This window comes from Volvox carteri (assembly GCF_000143455.1).
Source record: "Volvox carteri f. nagariensis unplaced genomic scaffold VOLCAscaffold_31, whole genome shotgun sequence".
NCBI lineage: Eukaryota > Viridiplantae > Chlorophyta > Chlorophyceae > Chlamydomonadales > Volvocaceae > Volvox > Volvox carteri.
Genome location: NW_003307574.1, coordinates 1,321,020 through 1,335,335, shown reverse-complemented (window position 1 = coordinate 1,335,335; position 14,316 = coordinate 1,321,020). Strand labels below are relative to the sequence as shown.

At 57.6% G+C, this 14,316-nt stretch overlaps 1 protein-coding gene across 1 annotated transcript in view; it reads right to left on the bottom strand.

Annotated features, from left to right (window-relative positions):
- Positions 1–6,857: 6,857 nt before the first annotated feature.
- Positions 6,858–14,316, bottom strand: part of poa7 (20S proteasome alpha subunit G) — a 12,547-nt gene continuing 5,088 nt past the window's right edge. Inside the window, exons 7-9 of the mRNA XM_002952626.1 lie at positions 8,559–8,646; positions 7,885–7,949; positions 6,858–7,421 (exon numbers count right to left, since the gene is read on the bottom strand). Coding sequence (XP_002952672.1) covers positions 7,412–7,421; positions 7,885–7,949; positions 8,559–8,646 — 163 coding nt within the window. The 3' untranslated portion in view covers positions 6,858–7,411. The remainder of the gene's footprint in view (positions 7,422–7,884; positions 7,950–8,558; positions 8,647–14,316) is intronic.

The window sequence follows — 14,316 nt, the reverse complement described above, 5'->3', positions numbered from 1 at the left end:
CCAGCTCTCTACTTAATGTGTAGCAAGCTTCGACATTGCGAAATCAACTCCATTGACTTTTAACGTTTCAAGTCTCGGAGCTGGTCTCGGAGCTGATCTCGGAGTCCTTGAATGCCATATCCTCCTGCCTGAACGTCATCCATATAGAATTGTTAAATGAAGTGCTTTGGGTGTTTCCAATTATTCCTTTTTATCGGGCCTTGAGCGGATGGCAAAATTCAGAACCAGAAGAATTCATATTACAACTATGCAATTTCTTTGATGTAGCATCGACGGGCCTCCAGCGATCTCCATGCCCTAGCTACGCACCAATCATCCGCACTCTACGAAGCAAAAGATACCAATGATATTATTTCCACTGAACATAAGCAACAGGACAGGCATCTGGCCCCAGCATCCATCATTCCATTACGCAGACGGGCAGGGCAGCGAGCTGACGGTGGCATGTCTGTCCATACTTCGCGTCCATCGCCTGATCGCCTGCAAAGTAACAACGGTGCTTCCCCTATCTCCCTTTTTGCCATTCGCCTGATGTGCGACGGAGTTGCCCCCAAAGCCAGGAGATGCGAAAGCTCTTAATGTAATAAATGTAAAGAACAAACCTCTCCCAGGCTTGGCACCGTCAACAAAACGGAAGACCTGGGAGCTGGCGGACAGCGACATATACACGTCAAAATTTGGTGCATCTCCAGGAAATATTCAACTACGACCTGCCGCATTAGGCGATACAACGCCACCGTACTCCCGCCGTATTAGGACACAACACGAACGCGACGCAACCAATCTTCGCGGACAGGCCCAGCACTGGCCATCAAGACTGGGATTACGAACTACAGACTATATCCGCGATTAAGAAGGGAACCGTCCCCCAAAACGGTCGTGACTAGGTCAAAAAACAAAGGCATTTTCGCATTCACAGGGCATGGAAAACACCAGGCGCTCTTTCCGTTAAGCATGCTTGGCAGCGCGCACAAAACATCCAATACCCAAAAATTCCTGTAAAACAACGAGCACTTGGTCGAAAAATCAGCAAGCCGACAGCATAAGCCCCACCCCTCACCACGCCATGAGAACAAGGCAAGGCAAGGCCAGGCCCAAGAACTTACGTATAAAATTCATCGTGCCTCCCTTCCCTTCCCTTCCCTTCCCCCCTCTCTCAGCTGCCTCTTCCCCCCTCTCTCAGCTGCCCCTTCTCCTCTCTGTCCTCCAACAGTCTACACGGCAGTGAGCAGCAGCGGGCAGCGATGCGGGTCGTCATTAAACAGACCGGGTATGCGCCGGCCACCACCTCCGATATCACCACCACCGTCACCACCACCACCACCACTACCACCACCAACAACAACCTGCACCCCCCTGTCGTCACGTTCACTGATGTTGTCGGTTGAGTTATGGTTGAAATTGTCGCTACTCGTAATGCCGTCGCCGTTGCCGTTGCCATTGCCGGCCTCTTTGCTCCCCATCCCCGTAACTCTTGTTGCTGCTGCCCCTCCTCCTCCTCCACCTCCTCCTCCCCCTCTTCCTCCTCCTCCTGCTGCTGCGGCTACTGCTGGTGTCCCTTCATCTTCACCTCCGGCCGCCGCTGCAGCCATGATCAGCAGGTACACCCCCGCGGATGCGGCCGCAGCGGTGATAAGGCCCCACAGGACCGCCCAGGGGACCAGCTCCCTGCGGTGCAGGCTGATGGCGGTCCACCTGCCGAATGAGGGGGTGGGCGGGTGCGGACCATCCCAGGGAAGAGCAGGTGTGTGTGTGGTTGTTACAGTGGGCTCCAGACTCCCGAAGAGTAGAGCCATCGGGCCAGCTGGCCGTGCACTGCAGTAGAGACTAATATACAAATTAGACCATCACCTCAGATAATTAACCGCTCATCGGTAAGCGCTCCCGTGAGCACAGCAATTTGCCTGATATATAATCCTCAAGAAGGGGTGATGTGCGCCAACAGAATCCCAACCTTTCCGTGGAATTCCCAAAGCTGCGAAACAGGTAGATGGGTAGAAGCAGGTAGATGGGTAGAAGCAGTCGGACATCCGGACAGGTGGAGCTTGGAGCTTAGGCAGCCAGCCGGATGAAGAGGATAGTCAGACAGCAGCCAGCGCGATTGGTTGACGGGCAGATAAGAAGATAACGCAAGTAGGCAGGCACAGGCGGGCGATAGGGCCAGGGCCAGGGCCAGGGCCAGGGCCAGGGCCAGGGCCAGGGCCAGGGCCAGGGCCAGGGCCAGGGCCAGGGCCAGGGCCAGGGCCAGGGCCAGGGCCAGGGCCAGGGCCAGGGCCAGGGCCAGGGCCAGGGCCAGGGCCAGGGCCAGGGCCAGGGCCAGGGCCAGGGCCAGGGCCTACTGTAAAGCACGAAACCACTCGACCAAATTCTCAGGACCGCCTGGAGCCTTAAGGCCGCAAGGGTGCAAGCAGGTGATGTGGGTTCGGGCCGCACTCACCAGCCACCACCAGCGGCCGCCGCCATCAGCAACACCCCCAACCGCGCCTTTCCAGCCGAAGACCAGAAGATATGCCGTCCGCCGCGGCGACTAGCGAACCGCGACGACGATGGCGGCACAGCCGGTCTCGGTCGGTGCTGCTGCTGCGGCTGCTGCTGCTGCTCTTCCGCGAACGTTACCCTGCGGGTGCCGGGAGAGCGTCCGGACGTCAGTGCCGTCGTCGCTCCCGTTGCCGGCAGCGACTGCGTTGACGGCAGCAGTAGCGGTGGTGACGACGGCTGTAGCAGCGGCTCCAATAACGTTCCAGACCAGTCGTAGCTGCTGCTACCGGCGCCGCTGACCTCATCCCCTAGTCCTGCGGCCGCCGCCGCCATAGGCGTCACCAACGTTTTGGTGGTGGTGGTGCTGGTGGTTGGGGTCGTCTGCTGCTGTGGCGGCGGCGGCGGGGGCGGCAGCTGGAGCTCGTCACTTCTTTCCGAATGCCTCGGGAAGCTCAATCCCGCTGCTGCACTCGGGATGAAGCCCTGGTCGCCGCGGCGGTGCATTCGGATGTCGCCACCCCCCGTTGCTGATATTACGGGGACTCCAGCGGCGGCGGCGGCGGCGGCGGCAGCGCCCGTACTTACGGCGGCGCCGCCCACGTCCACCTCACCTGACACACCCACAGTCTTGTAGCCCCGTAACGCGTCGATGCTGTATGTCTGCGGGGGCAGTCCTGCGGCGGTAGCGAGTACGGCAGGCACGGCGGTGGTGCCGCCCCCTTCGCTGCCTCCGAGCGTGGCGCGCACGGGTTTGGTCATGTGGAACGGGCCCCCTTGGTCATAGGGCCCCGCGGGGTGCAGTAGCAGGGCGTTGTCTTCCTGGTGGGGCATTTGGTGATGGAGCGCGCCAATGTGAAGAAGTGAGCCCTGGCGGGGGACTGTATCACTGCAAGCCCAGCATAGGGTGCCTAAAAAGGAACCTGAGCTTTTTTCCACGAACCCAACGCCCCTCTACCTCCTCACCTTGTACGCATCCGCAGCCGCGGCTGCCGTATCCATGTCGTCTAGGGAGGGCTCCGTCAGCAGCTCTCGCACCGGGGCTGAAACGCCGGCGGCCGAGGGGGGATATGCAGCGGCGGCAGCGGGGGCGGCGGCGGCGACGGCGGCGGGGCGGAAGGCGGCAGCGGCGATGGGCCCTGCTGGCGCGATGGCCTCGTGGGGCTCGGGACCTGCTGCTGGGGAGCCTGCTACTGCTGCTGCTGCTGCTGCTACTGATGGCGCTGAGCGTGAAAACGGCGGCAAGTGCGACGACTTTGGCGGCTCTCCCAGCCGCGCCGCTTCGTCATACTCCGCATGAGACTGCCGGAGGGCTTTCTCCTAAGTCGATCCGCTCCGGGGTTCGTGTACGGCATGCCATGTGTTAAGTATAAATATATATTTATATATTTATTTATACATATGGTTGGGAAGAGGAACGCGGAAGGAAAGGGAAGCGAAGGGAACATTATTAAAGAGGGGACGAAAAGAGGGGAGAGGGGGAGGAGAGGGGGACAAGGGGAGACCGGGAAGGAAGGGAAAGGGAAGATGATACATTTGTCGGGAACTGGGCCGGGACGGTGCAGGCCTGGAACGCTGGGGTGCCAGCTTCGAGGTTTATATGTTTGGGTTGGTTTAAGGTTTGGCTGTCACAGATGCGGCAGTTATTGAGAATGCCAGCGCGCGAGCGCTGAAAGTCATTTGGTTCCCTGCTACTGGACCTTTGCCGAAGTTGCCGCACCAAATTATGCAGTGTCGTTGAGGCGAGTTAGGCAGTGAGCATGACTAGGATTTTGCTTGGGCAGGAGGAGAAAGATGCGAAAAACTATGCACACTGCGCTCTGGAAGGAGCCTCACCGGAATCGGGGGAGTCCAAAGTGTGCGCGAAGAGCTGGAAGATGCCATTGTAATGTTTCTGGAATGAGTAAAAAGGCACAGTTAGCTGGGCCCTGGGCGCTCTTGCATCTTGAAAGGATGGGAACCGCGGGTCAGGAGTTAGGTGAATGACATTTCGGCTACTAACCCAGTTGCATTTCGTTCCTCCATGAAACTTTACTTGCATTGCTTATGTTCCCAGCGTTGGAGAAAGGTCGTCCATGACATGTTGTGCATCTCAGGCCATGATTGCATGGTTTGACGTCGGTCGAAGCTAGCTATCCAATCTTATGTAAATTATAGTTCGTGTTAATATGTGCATGACCATTATGGGGATTAAATATATAACGTGTGCCTGTGTAACAACCAACTGTGCCATCTGACCATCAGCTCGTTGTGTACAGGATTCTGATAGGCTTTTTGGACAGCTCTCCGATAACATAGCTGAAATTACCATCGCTGATATCTAACTTATGGATTCCGCTAGCGAACCCCTCACCAACCCTGCCGATGATGTGACGACAAGCGGCGCGGGGGACGAGGAGGAGGAGGAGTGCGGCTGGTGCAGATGGATGAAAGCCGGCGGCTGCAAGGCGGAGTTCCAGGCAAGCACTGTAGCCGTATCGCGTGTCGTGCTGCCGCGTTGACCCAGTTGCGCCAGCGCTGCATGCACACGCATGGCCAGCCCAGAGCCTCCGTCACAGCAAACCATTTACAGCAAGCCGCGCTCAAGCGCCATGAAGTTGCAGCGGACAGTTGTGCGGTAGGCCACAACTGGTTGTGAGCTCCCATCTCGCCGCCGTGTCATGGCAACGGGGCCTTAGTTTCCACCCTCTGGCCCCCAAGCACGTTGCCTCGGAGTAGGCGGCACGCAAAGCCGGTTTGGTTCCCTTATGGCTGGTAGCTTCACCTGAACCCGGGCGTATACTCTCTCACCTTTCGCCGCCCGCACCTCCTTTCCCCCCACGCCGGCAGTTTCGTTCCTTGGACACACCGGCAGTTCACTTAACCCTTTCTCATGCATGGTTTCCCCCACCCTGTACATGGTTTCCCCCCACGCGGCCTCCTCCCGATGGACGCAAAACTCGCATAGCCTTCCCCCACCGTCTCCCCGGCAGGTTTGGTTGGACTGCGTGGATGCGGTCAAAGCGGCGGGACGGAACGATGTGGAAAGCTGCGGATCTGTCATGGGGCCGCTCTGGGAGTGCATGGAGCGCCATGCGGACTACTACGCCCCGCAGCTCAGCTCGTTGGCTGAGCGGCGGCGGGCCGCCGAGGAAGGGGCTGGAGAAGGGTTAGAGGGGGGGGAGCTGGAGGGGGCGGACGAAAGCGGGGGAGCGGGTAGGGGACACCCGGGGGCCGAGGGAGCTGGACAGGGGGCCGAAGGCCAGGATGGGCGCCGTGCTGGGGAACCGGCAGCGGCGGGAGCGGCACTAGCTGAGGAGGATAGAGGGGTGAGCAAGGCGGGAAAGGGGTTGTAGGGCTACATGAGGGCATGGTAATGGGTGACATTGGGCTCCAATATAGGTGGCTGTCCTCGTGGCCTGCATGCGGTTAGCGTGGATGGGTGCCACAGGACGACGCGCCGTTCCTTGGCCCACCTGAACCACCACACGGAGATGTCTTGGAATGAAGAAGGCCCCCAGCGCCCGGGCCGCGCGCGGCGTAAAACACTGCTATCCCCCAGATGCTGTGCTGTACTGGAGCGCAGTCAGCAGCTTGGGGAGCAACTCTTACCATCTCTGTGTGTACGGAGTAGTTTTGAGCTGCGGAAGCTGCGGCGACGAGCAAGGTTGTTTGGATGTTCTCTTATGTTCAATGTCGGCTGTGGTAAGCCGTTATCCAATCGGCAGTCAGGAGCCGATTTTCTATGAAAGGCCAGTGCCCCCAGTCTGCACAAGAAGCATCTTCTTCCGGGATTTTGTTCTCCCAGGTCCGCACCTATATCGCACCTATATCACAGTGACCCGACATACAAAAGGAAATACAGTCCTATCGGTGCGTGCGTTGGCTGCCGCCACTGAAGGAGACCGAAACAAAATTGAATCCTACAAAACACAGCCGTTTGCATGTGCTCTTCGGCCGCGTTCCCAGCAGATAGCCCGACAGCCTTGCTGTCGCGTGAACCATATAGACCGAACCTTTAAACCTGCAACCATTCCAAGCCTTTATGGGGTGCCTATCGCACGCATCAGTACGCATCGCGTATCAGTACCCTATCGACTATACCCTGCACCATACCCAGCCCAGCCCAACACAGTGCAGCGCAGCTTGACCCACATCCGCTTACGTTATGCATGAGCAGTGTTTGTATGTAACATGTGTAGTGATGCGCGTTTTGCTGTGTACCCTGAGTACATGCACGTGCATGTGTAGTGAAGATGTGTGTGCGCGCGAGCATGCTTGGATCATAAAGGTGTTGACTGCAAACAGAGCCAAGGGCCGCCAGCCCAGCCCAGCTCAGCTCAGCTCGCACCGGATGTATCGTTGTGCCGATGTGTGTTGTGTGCGTGCGTGTGTTACCTGCTGTACGACATGTGCCCCATTACATTTTGCAATCTTCTTGTTCTGAGACCGTCCTGAATGTGCCTGCCTGTGTTCCTCCCAAAATCCGGAACCTCCCCCCAGCAGAACGAGAGGGTAGGAAGCGAGCCAGCTGGCGAGGCGGCCAGTCGGACAAACAGACGTACACACAGGCACACGGCCTCCTTGCATTAGCTTGCAGCAGGGCCTTGCTAAACTGCACACCCACAAACGCGCGCACCACAATTTCATGCTACCAAACACAACAAGCCCTCTACGTCTTCCCGTGACCGCGCGTCCAAGCTATAGCGGCTGATAATGCCATCATGGGTGTTGGCAGTATGTCTGCAAGGTTCAGCAAAAGCCAGCGAGGACTGAACATACAAGCCACGACAGCTGCGAATATTCCGCACGGCGCTGGAGGGCGCGGCGCGGATGGGCTGTGCAAAAGCTGCGGCTGGTTCCACCTCAACCACTGGAGGTCTCCACGACAGCTTGTCCTGAAAGGTTTGATACCGACACAGCGGTTATCACGCAGCGCGTCACGCTCTCCTCCCAGCTAATCGTCCCTGTGGGGGTGGGCAGGTGAGCGAGATGCAGGAGATTGGGCAGATCCAACGTGCACAGGGAAGGGCATCCCTACCTCAAACCATAACACGGACAAGCCATGAAGGAAAATAACGTAGCAGCGTAAAGGGCGAGTTAGGATTAGTCTTGCAGCGTAAAGGGCGTGAGGGGAGGACGGGCGTGTTGGAGGGGTCCAGGAAGTGATGAAGGTCGGGCCGATGATGGATGTCGGGTGATGGACGACGGGGAAGGGCCCCCCTCACTTCACACACACAGACACACATACTTCATGACACAGAAGCCCAGGCGGGGTAAAAAATAAAAGGAGGCACTAGAAGCAGCCAAATAGATCGTGCCGGGTTACACCAAGTCACCACAAGACCAAGCGCTACGTGGCTCACACAGCTATTTAAGTCACATGAAGCGTAACTTTTACGCGCAGCAGCCGCAGCCGCAGCATCTCACATGTCTGAGTCCTCCAGGGCCGCCTTCGCTTGCCGCTCCGCCTCCGTGAGCAGCTCTGGGGGCACCTGGGAGATGATCGTATGACACGTTCAATCGAGCGAACAACGTCAAGTGTTATTCAGGAGATCCAAGGGAACAGCGGGTGGTGGTGGTATGGAAGCCGCTCAGGGTGGGGGTAGCCGCGGCCAGCAGAAACGGCCCCGGGCCCCATTCACTGGCGAGATGATAACAGGATCGATCCTAAGTTTCGGAAGGGGTGACTTGCTCTACATCTGGATGGGCGGGTGGGTTGGTGGGTGTGACGGAGGGTCCCCTCCCCATTCGGTCATCGGCAATGCTTACGGCTTGAATGACGGGGCACCCAAAGGAAGGTTAGGCCCTAGGCTTAGGACAGCTTGCCCTCCCCTTCTTCTCAATCCCAGCCGTTCCGACAAATCTGGGTCATCTGGGATCCCCTCTAGTGAAACCCAGAGCATCCTGTCGCGCCACGTGTACAACAGCACAAGCCACCGTCCTGATATGGTCTCAGCCCTGTCCTCGCCACTGCCCCTGATGCCGACCACTAACCACGCATGCACCCAACAATTCATCCATCCATCCAGCCCTCCCCCTCCAACAAGCCAGTGCCAGTCAGTAAGCCTGCCGGCCACCCACTAGTCCAACCAACCACCCACCCGCTGGTGTTGTTTGTTGGTCTCGTCACAGATCCAGCTGACCTCCAGCTCAAACTTCTTGCCGTCCTCGTCATGAACCTTGTGGAGACTGGCGAAAACCGGCACGGAGGGACGGGAACAGAGACGCTGGGCTGAGCACGGATGTGTGAAAGGACGCAGCAGCAGCGGTAGCAGGTGGTGGTGGTGGTGGTGCTGCTGCTGTGAGGCGTGATGCGGATGTGGGTTCATGGATATATAGCAACGCACGTTTGCAGTGGGGGTCTAAGGCTGTACTATACAAGGGAATGCAAAACCTCATACACAAACTGAGAGCCGACGAGCGCGGGGCTCGGGATGCGGAGGGACTTGAGGGGCCAATCTTTCCCGGTTTCCACAGGTTCCCGAGAGCTTCTTTCCGAAAGCTTCTTTCCAAGTACATTGTTTGAGTCTAGTATGCCAAACTACGAACCACCACCACCGCGCTACCAACATTTTCACTGCCTCGATGACGGCCTCCCGACAGGTCATCTCCGACAGCTTGAGCTTCTCGATCTCGTTCTTGGCGGCCTGCCGGCCCTTGCCCACAGCCGTGCCGAAGTAGCGCTGGAGAGGAAGGGCGTACGTGGAGCAGGCGAAGAACAGAAGCGACACAGGAACATGTCACATACCGCGGGGCAGTAGCAGCAATACAGAAGCTCAGCCGCAAGCGCAGTCCCAGGGAGGTCGAGCCCGAGCCAATGCCTAGTAGAAAATAAAAGATTAACCGAGGGACGGCAACAAAACACAACAGGGGAGACAGGGCCTGCATATACCTAGTCCTACCACGGGGGTTACCTGCGGGAACCCCCAAGTGTCAGCCCGGCATGGCCCCCCAATCGACACAGCACCCTCTCAGCCCCACCTCGACCCACCAGCGATGAACCAGACGGGTCGATGGCGTACAGCGCCGGTCCGTTCTTGTCGTACACCGCCATAAGGACCGTGGCGCCGTACGGTCGTAACGACCAGTACAGGTTAAACATGTGCGCGTAGCTGCCCACCCGCTCGCACAGCACGTGGCCTGGAATGGGCTCGCCGTACACGCGCTTGTACGAAGCCGCCTCGTCCCAGGCGCGGTTGGCCACCATGCGACCATCCGGAGCGAGTCCTGCCACGGCCTGGAACCACTCGGATGGAACGGTCAGCACGCAGACGTGAGCCGAGGAGACAAGAAGAGTACATAGACAGATGGACCACCAGCAAGGAAAAAAGAGTCATATGTCACAAAGGTTTTAGGGTGCACGATGCACGAAGACAGGAACCTGTTTACTTCATTTTCGCGGCCCAGGAACCCCCTGGCTCGTCTGGGCCCTACAAGCTACCAACCTGGTCGCATCACAGACGCCAAGTCATCATCAACACCCAAGTCCATGCCCTTTTTCAGAAATCCAAATAGAAACCCGCCTACTGACAACTTTGATAAGGCCCCTGCACCTGGCCTTTCAGATAACCACAAGCTCACCACGCCGACGTGTCGGTCGATATTGTGTATTCTGCGGTTGGATCCCTCTACTAGAAGCTTCGATAGCACCAGCTTCTCGCAGGCCTGCGAATGAGATCGCAGAAAAGGATGTCACCCTTTTATCAGGGATTGAACGAAACGCGCTATGCATTCACAGGCTCTCGGGCGGAAAAAATCCAAACGGGTGATGGATTGTGGTCCTGGAAGCAGCCAATGATGGCATGCGCCGGATGGCTGGCCTTGAAGGCCCTGGTCCTAACCCCATCGGCGCGGCCCACGGCCCGGGCCCAGCCGGCTCGACCCAACATACCAGCACAACGCCATCTTTGCACCTCAACCCGAGCACGGTGCTGTGCGAGTAGGGAGAAATTAGGAAGGGGGAAACAGGAAGGGGGGATGAGATGCAGCAGTACTGCTTGACGGGGTGAAACAGTGAAGGTAGGGACGCTGAAGGACGCCAGCGCGCCAGCACCACTACACCAACCTGCTGTTGTCCACCGCTTTCTGTGCATACTCCGTCTGAAAGATCTTGCCATCAGGTGAGTAGGTTGTAGCTGAAAGGTCATACTGCGCGGCGCCCAAGTCGAGCATTACCGAAAGTAAGCAAAGCTAATTTTAACCTATCCCAGCGTAGGAACCAGCCGCGTACCCCTGTGCCGATGCCCGACATTTTTTCGTCCGCCGCTCCACCGGCACAGAGGCGTTAAGGACAAAGCACGCGTGGAAGATCTGCCGCTCAACTACTCGATGACCTTATACGAAGTAAGTATCTCAAGAGAACAAATGAATAGTGCAACCTGTGCATCTAGTGTACACGACACGGCACAACCAGCTGAAGCTGTAGAGTGCATTGGCTGAGGCATGTTACGGCAATTACGACAGTTCAAGTTAGCTCTGGACAGCCCTTGGTTTCTGCACCGTTGCTTAGTAACATGTTCCATGAATATCTTCATATTTCTTTGATAAATGCATGAAATGGATGCAACCGTCCACGCACCGCTAGGGGGATCCCGAGTGCATGGGCTAAAGTCTGAGGTTTTGACCGAATTAGGGCTACATCAAGAAGCATCAAAGCACGAGAAAGGAGCGCTGCTTGTGCCTGTGCGCGTACATATCGATAGGGAGGATGGCGAAGACGTCCGTGAGGTGGGGCACGCACTTAGCACACATGACTTGCTGTTTAGGAAGTACCTCGGTGTTTATTTGAACAAAACCCGCTGCTATTTCGCAAATCCTCCTGTCACTTCTGTCTTGGGCCCATGGTACCCTCCTTTCGCCTCGTGTGCCTTGTGCAGCAATTCCTCTGGCGCCTTGGAGGTGCGACTGGCGAAAGGATGATCACGCAAATCTAAGAGCTAGTTGAAAAGCTTATTAGTTTACTTCGTGGCTGCTTGGACTGGGGGAGTACGAACAGGATTTCACCATAGCCAGCTTTAGCCCAGGACCCTCTTAGTGGCCAGCCCGTGGGGTCGGGGGCCGGGCTTGGTGGCCTTGTTACGTTTTACAAGCAAACTCACGAACAAAGCTCCAGGTGTCGCCAGGGGTGCCACGGTAGCACCACACCATTGCACTCAGTGAAAGCAGATGCCGCAGCTCAGGTGCAAGGTATGCAAGGCATGCCAGTGCCAGCGAAACTGCGGTGATGAAATTCGCTATGGCCACACACGGAAGCGGCGGCAGCCTCGGAAGGGGTGCACGGGCGAGAGTTCAGCGGCTCTGTTACACGTCACAAATTCTGCACGCATGTGCGGGGGTGTCCGTAAAAGCCCTGAGGCCATGGGCGTCATATTGGTATTGATGCGGGTACACGCTGTGTACGGCTCTGTGTGCGCACAATAGCATGCGCATGCGCGGGGTGCTGGCGAACTACTGCCGGCTACTAATCTACCCCCTTTGCTGCACGAGCAGTAGCAGTGCCTAGCAGCAGCTGCAGCTGCTGCTGCTGCTGCAGCTACCTCACCACCACCAGTGCCTACTGCACGGATGCTACGGCTCTCGCATTCATAGAAGGTGTAGGCCGAGTCTGATTGCTGTCGCAGCAGGCCGTCAGCTACCACCAAGAGAACTGCAGCAGCAGCAGCTGTAGCGGCGGCTAAGAGGCGGTCAACGAGCTCAAGTTGCCATTTGTGCACACGCCTCTGAAGTCCATGTCCCCCCCCCACACACACACATACTCCGAACAACCATGTCGGCCGGCTACCACACAGCCCCACATTGCACCAAACCGGCTGCGTTCTTGTTTTCCTTCCCATCCTCGTTCACACGTTTTATCTCCTCGGGAATTTCCTCCGAGAGGGGGGCCCCTCAGCAGCTGCGACTCTGCCACCGCTGCTGCTGCTCCTGCTGGGTGCCCCGACCTCCTGGACTCCTCTCTTTGCTCCTCCCGACAGATCCCGGGTACGACCCTCGGCCCATCGCCATGCGGCTGGCAGCCGACCTGCACCTCCCCCAGAACTACCTCAAGTGGGTCTGCCGGGGGAGGGGGGAAAAGGGGGAGGGGGGACGGGGGAAAAGGGGGGAAGGGGAATATAATGGAATGCAAAGGCGAGGGGGAGAGGCGGGTTATAAGGGGCAGAAGAGGGACAGGAGACGGTGTATATGTATGTATGTATATATGTGTGCACCAGGACCTCTGAGGCCTCTTAAGTGCATTCGTAGCACACCGGGGGCGTATGAACCTGGGACCCCAAACACGGGCCCCCGCGCCCCATCCCGCAGGGTCGTGGAGGACGACATGGGGCGCTGCCTCAAGGGCTTCAAGAGCTTCAAGGACCTAGGGGGGCCGAGGCTAGTTAGGTTGCAGGTAAGGCAGGCAGGAGGGCAAATGGGAGGTCGCACACGTCCATATGTGTGCCGGCATACACGCATGTATGTATGTATGCGTGCGTTATGTTGTGGGCCCAACCTTATCCGAGGGAAGGAAATACAGGCCACGGTCCCGCCCTTGGTTTTATGTGCGGCCGTGTGTATTATCATGCGCGTGTGTGTGTTGCTTGAATGGCTGAGAGCCGTGGGAAGGAGGATGCGGCAAGTGGCTGCGGTTGAAGGTCGACCCCGGGGTCCCCAACACGCGTGTGTTTTCCTGAGGTGGTATTGTACCAAGGCCAAGTGGATAGCCGTCTGTCAGCTGTGGCATACATTCGTACATACATATAGACTGACTTACATACAGACTTGTAACTTGTACAGACAGAAAGACAGGCAGACATCACTTTTTGAATTGTAACCCACCTTCCTCCCCCATTCCTCCACGTGCTGGCGTTCGTGTGCGTGTGTGTATACGACGTGCGGCGCTCCCTCCCTTAACCAGCTGTATGTACGGCGTGGTGACACGGTGTTTCGGGATGAGCTGGAGTGGGACGTGAACGACCCGGCGGCCAGCACGTTGCAGTACGCCTGCGAGGTGCGATGCCTCTCGAGGGGTGACGGACCAACAAGAGGGTAGCGGGAGGGAGCGGGTTTCCTGGTTGGAGGGCGTCTGGGCTTGGTGGCCTTTCATTCCGTCCTCGTCTTAACACCCCCACACACCTACACAGTTAGAACTCTCTGAGCAGTTTCGGACCTAGGACACCGGCAGTTCACCTCCCCTTTCCTTGCATATGATTTCCCCCCTTACACACACAAATACAGACACACACACACAAACACGCTCCTGTACGGGTCGGCGTGGTTGGCATTCGTTGCTATCCTGTAGCTCCCCTCTCCCTCCGAAACCCATCCACACCCTCCACACACACACATACACGCGCGCTGGGGGGAGGGTTCCTGGAGGTCCGTAGTTGACGCTTTGCACGTCGGCAGGGTTGGCCATTCCTGTATTCCGCGGTATGCCCTGCTTATCTTTCCCGCACACTTATGGAAATGGTTCCCGCTCAGGAGGTAATGGCCGACTTGTGGCCACACCTTCATCAGCGACCTGAACCGCAATGTTGTCGCTGGCGCTCACCGTGCCACTCTGGCTGCCACCAAGGTTATTGGTGTTGCGGGGGGTACACGGATGAGGATGTTACCATGGTGATGCACGATGCATTCCATGTGTTCGCCAACCTAAAGAAGGTAGTGCACACGATCATGGCGCTCCAGCGCTCAGATGAGCTATACACGCGCGTCATGGATTACCAATACCCCTTCCAGGGTGTTGGGGCTGCGGTGGTAACATCAGGCTGCTGGAGCGCCATGATCGTGTGCACTACCTTCTCTAGGTTGGCGAACACATGGAATGCATCGTGCATCACCATGGTAACATCCTCATCCGTGTACCCGCCGCAACACCAATAA